The 10,810-nt window shown below is 50.9% G+C and overlaps 1 protein-coding gene across 2 annotated transcripts in view; it reads right to left on the bottom strand.

The window, feature by feature from the left end:
• Positions 1-470: 470 nt before the first annotated feature.
• Positions 471-10,810, bottom strand: part of LOC8039573 (extensin) — a 75,723-nt gene continuing 65,383 nt past the window's right edge. For both annotated transcript variants that reach the window (XM_040503497.2, XM_029972555.4), the window contains exon 3: positions 471-2,215. In XM_040503497.2, the coding sequence (XP_040359431.1) occupies positions 710-2,185 (1,476 nt within the window). In that variant the 5' untranslated portion in view covers positions 2,186-2,215 and the 3' untranslated portion in view covers positions 471-709. The remainder of the gene's footprint in view (positions 2,216-10,810) is intronic.

Raw genomic sequence — 10,810 nt, 5'->3', positions numbered from 1 at the left:
ATTTCTCAAATAGTAACTGATAATGTTTCGTTATAGTCACTTTTCGTGTAGTCTTTTTATATTTTGCCGTGCTGACTGAAGCATTAGCTTGTTTTTACGCCCGCGCCATCTGGAAAATTAAAAAGTTGCGATCAAGAAAGATAAATGGTACCATCTCACGTTAAGAAAAGCACAGAAATAAGATGAATGCACTTTTTACGAATCTCTGGGAGTATTTTTTTTTACATTGAAATTGCGTCACTTGCGGTGTTAGACGTCCAAGCATTCGATGATGCATGATTAGATAACCGTAGAATACAAAACTCCTCAGCGCACTCTGGAGCGAAGAGTAAATGAGGAGATCTTTTTGTGTGACTCGAAATTATGAAACGAAACTGGGTACATTCATCTTTTTTTTTCCTCTTCCAGCTAATCCGACAATAAAAATAATTATGTTAAAAATAATGAGTAAGGGTCCGAACATTCTTCTATACAAATTTATAACGGATATATTGCTTTTTTATTCGTCTTAAAGTTCACTCAAATTCAACATATTACTCAGGCATTTTCACAATACATAGAAACATTACGCGGCATGTAATCTTAAAAGCACACACGACATCTTTTATGAAGAAAGTTCTGCGAAAGTAAATGCCAAGTTTGTTTTAAAAAATATAGAAAAACTCGCACACTAAGCTGTCCTCTGCCAAAATATACACCATTCATTCGATCAGCCATATGTTGGTTGCTTGAACTCGTACATCTGGTCGAGGTCCAAGTCGTTGCTGTAACTGCCCCTTGACTTTGGAGCCGAGTAAGACCTCGACGGAGACGAGTAGCTAGATGGTGTCGACGGGTACGACGACGTCTGTGCGGGCCTGTAGTAGCTCTGCTGTTGCGACGGACGCCTCTGGTAGTCCCACGGGTAAGGGCCGGGTGACTTTGAGATCGTCATCTTGTAAGACATTCCGATCGGGATGTCGTAACTCGGCTTCCAAGCCTGATACGCTGTGTAAGACGGCTCAGGACTCGGTTCGTATCGTGGCGATATATAGCCCCGGCGTACAGAGTAGGACGCCGGCCCCGTCGATGTCTTCACGTAGACCTCCTCCGACGGCACCACCCGTGCTGTCACCTTAGGACCACAGTATCCAGAACAAGAGGACTTGTAGCCTCTTGGGACGTAGACATCCTGAACGGGTGGTCTGTATACCTCACGCTGCGGAGCGTAGGAGCTTTTTGACGACGTCCAAGGACGTCGCGGGGGTGTCCACGGTCGAGGTTCTGGCGTCCAGGGGCGTGGCTCTGGTGTCCAAGGTTTCGGTGGTGGCGTCCACACTTGGGGCGCGGGCGTCCACACTTGGGGCGCAGGCGTCCAAGGCTTTGGTGCTGGAGTCCAAGGTTTCGGCGCAGGAGTCCAAGGCTTTGGTGCGGGAGTCCAGACCTTTGGTGCTGGAGTCCAAGGCTTTGGAGCCGGCGTCCAGGGGCGATGTGGCGGCGTGTCGTGATAAGTTTCGCTGACTTCAGTCGGAGGGTCGTCGCGCGCTGGAAGGTAACCTGGTCTCCTAACTATGGTCTTGGTTCTGTGCACCACGGGCGGTGGTTGCACGAAGACTTGCTGTTCTACGGGAACGTACACAGTCTTGGGAGGTTGCGGGACCAAATAAGAGTCGCGTACTGGAGGTGGCCTTTTGACAACTACCTTGCGCACGTAGGGAACATGATGAACCGGCGGTGACGGCACATACGTATCGTGCACTGTGACGTGCTGCACGGGGACGTACGAAGTCTTGCGGACAGGGGGCGGCTCGACGATGTGCTTTACGACAGGAGGCAGGATAACTTCTTGAACAGGAACGTAGGCCGTCTTGCGCGGTGGGACGACGACAGGCGGATGGGCGACAACCGACTGCGCCGGAGGTCTACCACAGATGCCCTGGATGGGTCCGCGAGGTGTCCCTTGTGTGCCAGGAGCTGTGGAGCGGATGCTGACGTCGGCGGGGTCATCGTTGGCCGTGCCTTGCTCGTTCGTGTCAACCCAAGCTCGGAAGCCGTTCTCGTCGGCCACGTAGCACACGACCCGCTGTGAGCCCTCGGCGGTCGCTAACGTGTAGTGGCCATAGACGCGGCCGTTGGCGTCCCGGGCCTCGTGCCGCGAATGACTTCCGTCGTGGCCACCCGCGAAGTAAGAGAACTGGTACGGCATGGACGCCTGCTCTGTCACCAGCTGACCGGGCTGTTGGGGAGAGGACAGAACACCGTTTTAGCTTGTAGGCAGTGGCAAGCTCAGCATTAAAATAGTAGGTGCCTAGTAACACTTTCTTTACACGATAACGCTCTAAACAATAATCAAAAAGTGACCTGTGACACCCAAAATTTGGCATCAAGACATCTTTGTACCAAACCCCAAGATTCTCGGACAAGTCGGCAACTCAGAACTTGCGCCATCTGTCGGCCGTCGCATGAGTCCCAGAGCTTTACTGAAAGGGCGACGAAGTTTTATTTTTAAATTGATAGCTAAATGGGTGACACTCTGCGGAGATTTAGTCCTCGTCCCTCGTCGTCGGCGCGCGCGCCAAGAATGGAAAAACCGGAAAACCCCTCCTTCTCTTCCCTCTTGCCGCGAGGATAGGGAAGTCGGGACTTCTCGTCGGCCGTAGCGGGCGAAGTGAGCGAAGGGGGAGCCCTGGCGTCCCGCCAGGAATGCCCAACGAAGCCACGAAGTTCAAGCCGACTATATAATGATTCGTGTCGTCGGCTTGAAAGACTCGTTTTCAAACACTATTCGCGTTATCTGAAATCTCACTTTGGCAGTATCCAGTTGCTACGCGTAATGTTGGATGGTTTCAGAAACTTCCACCGTGCTTACCCACTCACTTTACGGATCAATGGTGGCAGTCGTCGGTGGCATTTACGACGTCAACCACGGCGGCTATAAGAATTAACCACGTCGCACCTCCGTCGTTAGGTTATAAGCGTTGAAAGGGACGCTGTGAGCTCTAAGACATCACTCATACATTGATATCACAAGCGAATAGCAGTATTCAATGCCATATTCACTGGCGCATTTGTTTTCCAAACATAGAGCCGACAGTTCGAGATATCGCTGAATGAGTTAAGTTTCGGGGTTCTCCAGAGTCTTACATATCGGGCCAGCCTTGTTTTGTGTGCTACATATTTCGGTTCAGTGTCCCTTTACGTCGTCACCCACTTCGGTTGGCCAGTGCTTGCTTAGTCAACGCTCTTTATGATGTTCATGCTAGATTAATTTTGCTGCTAACGGGTGAAGAGAAAACGTGAGCTAGCACTACAGATGCAACAGGGTCGCATTGTTCAACGTTTAAGCCGGGAACACATTTGCGAAAAAAGGCCGAATTTTATGCGAAAACCGCACACGAAAATCGCACGGCAGCTAGGCTCCTCCCCTTTTCCGAAAATCGGGAGCGGTTCGAAAGATCTGCAGCGCCAGATATTTTCGCACGGCGCCTCCGAATTCGGGGCGGAGGAGCTCGGTGAGCGAAAGCCCGGAACAGGACGGAACGAAAAGATACGATCGGCTCGCAACATGGCGGCTCACGCAGCTTCGGAAGCAGCGCAGCGTAGAAAACCCCTTCTGTCTCTATCAAACGGTGGTGGTAGAAAGGCTCGCGTGGCTTGCAACGAGGTTTTAATAGCTGAAGTTTTAAAGAGGCGCGAAATATGGGACGCCAGTTCGCCAGACTACCGAACAGCCTCCTGAAGTCGGAGCACGAGAACCGCAGTGCATTGCGATTTCCGCGCCGCGCATTCCACCTCATGTGGCTCGTCATCCGAAAATCACATGCCACGATTTTCGCAGCCTCCGATTTCTCTCCGATTTTCGGTTCGGTTTTTCGCAAATGTGTTCCCGGCTTTAGCGATTCAGCGTTGAAACGTTTAATGAGAATGTTGAAGAGTAATAAACTTCAATGTACCCGAGAGAAGAAAAATAGGATACCGGACAAAACAATCTGGCACGCACGCGATTTAAACAGGGCACCATTTGCGGTCACTCAAATATAAAATAAATACCACAACTATCGAAATATTCAACTAGCATTTGCATGAGAACCCCAAGAAGCTTCTACGAAATCAGCGTTAACCCAAAATCTGCCCACTGAGCGAGTTGTGATGAAAAAATAAAAGGCCGACAATTCTTCACGCCATAACCTCCTCGCTGTTTTTTTTTAATTTTTTATTTTGTCTTATTGCGACAACTCTTGTGTCCATTTTGTCTTGTCCGATAAAGAATTCTACTACCTGAAGAGCCAATGACGCTGGTATTTGAAAGAAGGGGGGGGGGGGGGGGTTAGACCATATCTTTGTGTTCTGACAAGTGTGCTGGCTTGTATATTTTTAAAAGTATTTAATTTAAATGAACCAATCAGTTGAATGCTAAGCCGCATCCTGTCCAGTCTTCCATTCGTTTTCGTCCGTGAAACTAGCCCCAACTAGCCATCCTTATCACGCAGTCGCTCGGCGATAAAGACGGGAATGGCGAGGTGCCTCCAAGAGTGTGCGTTCGCTTTTAGTTGAGAGAAATACAGGTTTAGAAAACCCTCGTACACAGAAGAGTGGTAATTTAGAGATTGTACTTTTAGAACTACGTGTTGTGATGCGATGTCGCCACCCCCAACACTCTACAACACAGAGTAAACCACGAGCTGCTGGCACTCAGGTAGAGCACACAACTTTACCACCGCCCCTGTATTCGAATATAATCACTTTCGCATGGTGCCATTCGCGAAAACGAGTCTCCACGCGTGTACACAGTTTCTCCGACCTAGCACATCACCTTCTCGGTTACCACTGCCTTTTCCAAGCAATTTTTTGTTTGTCATCTACGAGATGCCCGTGAGGAACTTAAACGCGTACATCATAAAGCATCGCTCTTTCATTTTGGTGACTTCAATAGCTCAGAAATCAACTGGACCTCACTCAGTCACAGAGAAAAATGCCTCAAATGAATCTAAAAGGTTCATTGGTTTAACACAAGACTTTACTTTTACTTAATTCATTAACCAGCCAATTAGACTCGGCACCACACTCGATCTCCTGTGTTCAACTTCCCCTGAGTACAGTTAAAACGTCATTGATTTCCTGAAATAAGAGACCACCAAATCTTAAACATGACACTGAAACTTCCAACCAGCAGACAAATACACGTGCAAACATTTATCAAAGATTACAAAAAAGAGACTTTGCTTCTATTAACGTTGAGCTTCACGCCTATTACACTGACGTCAGTGAACACTTTACTTCCAGAATTGTTGAAAAAAATGGCATCTATTTCGACATAACCTGACCGATTTCATTGATGCCTTTATTTCTACAATCTGCATTAAATCTAGTAAGAATTATCCCTGGTTTAATAAAACACTCAAAGCCCTAAATAACAAGAGGAAACACTTCTACAGCGAAACAAAACGCACTGGCTTCACCCAAGATTAAGTATCATACAAAGATGTCTAAAAGAAATATTCCAAAAAACAATAAATATGCTAAGACATAAATTCTATCTGACGACATGCCCTGAATTCCTCGCACGAATCCGACTCGATTTCGGCAGCTCCTATCACCAAACTGTTATTTTCGATCACTTGAATTAACCGACAGCAACCCTATTAATGAAAGCGACTGAGCGACAGCCCTTAACAACGTTTTTGTATCCGTGTACACAGTCCAAAACTTCGGAAGGATTTCCTGTCCTCTCTCATTGCCAACCAACGTCTTTCCGCCTGTAATATTATCACCCGCTGGAATAACTTCCTTTAACGACAAACTAAAAGTATCACCCTCTGCTCCGGCAGATAATATTGCCACCCGCAGGGCCGAGAAAGCAACGCTCGGTCACGGTCTTCCAGAAGATTCGCGTTCATTCTCGCACCGGACGTAACTTTCCCCCTACTTTCTTGCTCTAGAAAGTGTAAGTTCACCCTCGCCCAGAGCGCGCGACGCTCGAACCTTCCTTGCCGAACTTTCGAGATAGTAGCGAGTTTTAGTAGACCGTGTTTCCCCCTCCGCTGACCCTCCGCTATGAAGAAACCGCCACTGCGCCTGCGTGCCGATGGCCTTGGCTGTAGAGCTTTAGGTATAGCGGAGGGGCTTAGCGGAGGGGGAAACCCGGTCTACTAAAACGTACTAGTGACGCAGCTGCCGGCGACCTTGTCGAGTCGGTCTCGCCCTTGCTCTCCGTCACGCCGCCGAATCGCCGCCCGCTTTTCTGCTGCCTCGACAATCTATCATTACTTATTTTGGTTGGCACAAGTTCGCCCATTAAACCTTTATTTTCAGTTCACTCTTCGTCTTCTCGTGACCTTCATTCATGACAATATTAACACGAAAATTCTTGAGAACGCTAATTTAATTGCCAGTTCATAACTTATTTTTTCCCAATTCCTCTCCACTGGCTGTAGACCAAAAGATTTGAAATTTGTGAAGTTGGTATCCGTTCATAAAAATGGACGGGACGCTCGCATCTAATTTGCCCTGAATATATTTAACTAGCTTTCCATCAATATTTTGGAACATATCATGAGCTCCAGCATAATCAATCACCTTAATTCGATCAATTTTGTTTACCCCCGTCAACATGCATTTCTAAAAAGTCTTTCTTGCGACACCCAACTTGCCTGGCTTGCCTCTTAACATGAATAAAAACAGATGCCAAGCTCCCGTATCTTGCTGAGGCCCTCGATAGTGTGCCACATTATCGTCTTCTTTCTAAGCTTTCTGTGCTTGACATCGACACACCCATCATCTCCTGTAGTCATGATTTTCTCACCTCCCGAGTACAGTTCACAATAGCAAATAATCATAAATGACCCCTTGCAAACGTAAGTTTAGGCGTTCCCCAGGGCGCAGGACTTTCCCCACTTTTATTTCTTATGTATAAAGGGTGTCCCAGGTCATTAGACTCGATCCAAAATAGACCGTGAAAATCGAAGCATGCACGTAGCCATCTAAACTTTTCGTCAAAGGTGTATTTCACAGGTGGGTGTTTTCTTGTAAAACTGCAAAGCGTAGCTCTCTTCCTGTAAAAGATAGGGCTATGAAACTTGCCAGGGTCCATGGCGGGCGGCGATGCAGACGACCAAGTCAAGTACCGGAGCGGGTTTCGCGCTCGTGCTGATAGATGGCGCTACCTCCTTATCGAGACTGCTCGCGACAACCGTGGTTTGTTAAAATGAACATACTTTTTCATGTACCTTTCTTTAAAAAAGATAATAAATATCAACAATAAAAGCAGAACTTAAAGAAGAAAAACGCGTTTGTATTACGACGGCGCTTTTGCGGCCAACAGATTTCGTTTGCGTGTCGTCTGTTTTTTTTCGCTGGCCGGCTACACCTTCGGACGCTGCCCCGACGGCATCTATCAATGCGCGCGCCAAACGCCCCCCGTCCACCTTTTACCCTGGCAAATGTCTTGGTCCTATGTTTTACAGAGAGGGAGCTGCGCTTTGTAATTTCACAAGAAAAAACCGACCTGTGAAATACACCTTTGACGAAATGTCCCCGCAGCGTACCCCTCCAAAGGCCCGCAGTGCAAGTCCGACAGCAAGCCCCCGACGACCCGACGAAGACACTACAAAGACCCGATTGAGTCGCCGCATTCAAGGCCTACACCCGGAATTCGGACTTTTGTCACCCAGGACCGAGCAGTCAAAGAGGACGACGATGGACAGCCTGTCGCCCCACGTAATCCGACGCCATTCCATGGTGAGGCCCATGAAGATGTGGAGGATTGGCTACAGCATTACGAACGAGTGGCCCGCCATAACCAATGGACACCAGAGCAGTGCCTTCAGCATGTCTACTTCGCTCTGGAAGGCATGGCGCGCACCTGGTTCGAGAACCACAAAGCGTCGATTTCGTCGTGGGAAGAGTTCCAGGCCAAGCTGCGGCGCACCTTTGCCAACCAGCAGCGACGACAGCGTGCCGAAGAACTTCTCCAAGCAAGACACCAAGGGCCAAACGAGAGCGTCACAAAGCTTCGTCGAAGACGTTCTCCGCCTCATGAACCGCGCCGACCCAAACGCTCCCGAAGAGAAAAAGTTGCGAGTCCTAATGCGGGGCGCGAAAGAAAACATCTTCGGGGGCCTCGTGCGGAGCCCGCCTACCACTGTCCAAGGTTTCATCACTGAACGTGCCCTTCACGCACGGGCCTCACACTTCCAAAGATTTCCCGGCTTCGCTGCCCTCTTGCCGTCCAGCTGCAGCATCCCGGACATCCGCGACATCATCCGGGACGTCGTCCGGGAGGAAATCAAGAAGTTCCTGCCTGCTGCCCACCAGCCTGCTTCGCGGTCAATAGCCGAAGTTGTCCGCGAGGAAGTTTAGCGGGCATTCCAACCTGAGGCTCCTGCCAGCGGAGCATTACCCGAGGAGCCTTCTCTGACCTAGGCCGCGGTAGCTCGGAGACCGGCTCCAGCTGCCCGGGAGTATTCGACGCCATCTCGACGTGACCTACCAGAGCCGCAGACTTTCCGACGTCGGGAAGGGCGACCCCAGCTCCTCCGCACTGAACAACCGGCGCCTAGAAAGACAGATGTCTGGCGCACGGCCGATCGACGACCGCTGTGTTATCACTGCGGCGAGGCCGATGACGTCTACCGGAGGTGCCCGTACCGAAAAATGGGCCTGCGAGGCTTCGCGCCGAACGACCCGCGACCTCGCCTTGGGGAGCGACCGAGAGACATCGAGGAGTACCTCCGACGATCCCTGTCCCCGGTGCCGACTCCACCCCGAGGTTTCCGTTCGCCTTCGCCTCGACGTGGGCTTTCGCCCTTCCGCCGCTCCCGTCGGGACAGCCTTTCCCCCTGTCTCGTCGGGAAAACTAAGTGCGGCAACACCTGAAGGTGGCGTTGCCGAAGACGACCAAAGTAAAGAGCCTCCAAGAACGCCGGAGCGCTAACACTCCCCAGACGCCACGCATCGCAACGAAGCCCCTGCAACGGTGTCCAACAACCTAAATGTTCTTATCGACGGCTACGACGCATAGGCTCTTGTGGACACCGGAGCACACTACTCAGTCATGAGTGGGAGGCTCTCTCGCCGCCTACGAAAAGTTACGACGCCCTGGGGAGGACCACAAATTCAAACCGCCGGAGGACACCTTATTACGCCTGTCGGAAGTTGCACTGCTCACGTCGAAATTCACGGCGAAACGTGCCCTGTGAACTTCGCCGTTCTACAGGACTGTTCCAGATATGTCATTCTCGGCATGGAGTTTCTGTGTGAATACGGCGCCGTCATCGACCTCGGTGAGAACAGATTGACGCAGCAGAAGTCTGTTCCGCCTTCAGAGAAACCCCAAACAGCGTCATCCGCCGCCCAGTCGCCGCCGACCATGTGAACCTGCCTCCGCGATCAAGTGTTGTTGTACCCGTCGTGGCCGATACAGCTACCTGCGGCGAAGTTGTTTGGGAAGGCAACCTCCAGTTGCTCCTGGGAAGAGGAATAGGCGTCGCAAGAGGAGTAGCTGAACTTCAGGATGGGCGGACTGTGGTCCTTGCGACGAACTTCCGAAATGAAACTCAACATCTCACGAGAGGTGCAGCCGTGGGCCACGTCGAGGACCTCTATAACGCCGCCGAAATCACCGGGATTACTAACGAAACCTTGCCACCTCAGCAAGACAGTACGTCGCCAGCGCAGCTCGACATTGACCCTAAGCTTCGGGGCCCGAAACGACGGCAGGTGCTTGACCTCCTCGCCGAATACCGCGACTGCTTTGCGAGGTCGTCGAAGCTACACCAAACCGCCGTTGCGAAGCACCGCATCGTTACCGACGACGACGCACGCCCTGTGCATCGATCGCCGTACCGAGTCTCCGTTAAAGAAAGGGAGATAATTCAGGAGCAAGTTCAAGAGATGCTGAGAGGCGACATAATCCAACCTTCAAATAGTCCGTGGGCCTCTCCAGTCGTGCTGGTTAAGAAGGACACAACGCTTAGGTTCTGCGTGGACTACCGGCAGCTGAACGCGGTGACGAAGAGATACGCCTACTCACTCCCCCGCATCGACGACACCCTAGACCGGCTGCGCCACTCTCGATATTTCTCATCGATGGACCTGAAGAGCGGCTACTGGCAGATCGAAGTCGACGAACGGGACCGAGAAAAGACAGCCTTCGTCACGCCGGATGGACTGTACGAGTTCAAAGTGATGCCCTTCGGACTGTGCACGGCGCCAGCAACTTTCCAGCGCATCATGGACACCGTACTGGCAGGACTGAAGTGGCAGAGCTATCTCGTCCGCCTCGTCGACGTCGTTGTGTTTTCCGGCGACTTTAACGAGCACTTGCGACGGCTCGGAGCAGTTCTCCAAGCCATACGGACCGCCGGACTCACCCTGAAGCCGTCAAAGTGTCGGTTCGCCTATGACGAACTGAAGTTCCTAGGCCACGTTGTTGTAACGAAGGCGTCCGCCCTTAATTCCTAGCGCCGAAACACAAAAAGGCCATGCGAAGATTCCTCGGACTTTGTGCCTACTATCGACGCTTCGTTTGGGATTTCGCAAGGATTTCCGCACCGCTCACAAACCTCACGAAGGACGCCTAGAAGTTCGAATGGGCCGAGGAGCAGCAGCAGGCGTTCGACGAGCTGAAGCGAAGACTCCAGACTGCTCCTGTCCTAGCACACTTTGATCAGGATGCGGAAACCGAGATTCACACGGACGCTAGTAATGCAAGACTTGGAGCGGTACTGGTTCAAGTGCAAGAAGGCACCGAGTGAGTCATCGCCTACGCAAGTCGGACGCTGTCCAACTCGGAGAGAAATTACTCCACGACTGAAAAGAAGTGTCTTGCGGT

The sequence above is a fragment of the Ixodes scapularis genome, unplaced genomic scaffold (assembly GCF_016920785.2).
Source record: "Ixodes scapularis isolate PalLabHiFi unplaced genomic scaffold, ASM1692078v2 PGA_scaffold2__306_contigs__length_199485367, whole genome shotgun sequence".
NCBI classification, from domain to species: Eukaryota; Metazoa; Arthropoda; class Arachnida; order Ixodida; family Ixodidae; genus Ixodes; species Ixodes scapularis.
This window is presented reverse-complemented; position numbering and strand designations above follow the sequence as displayed.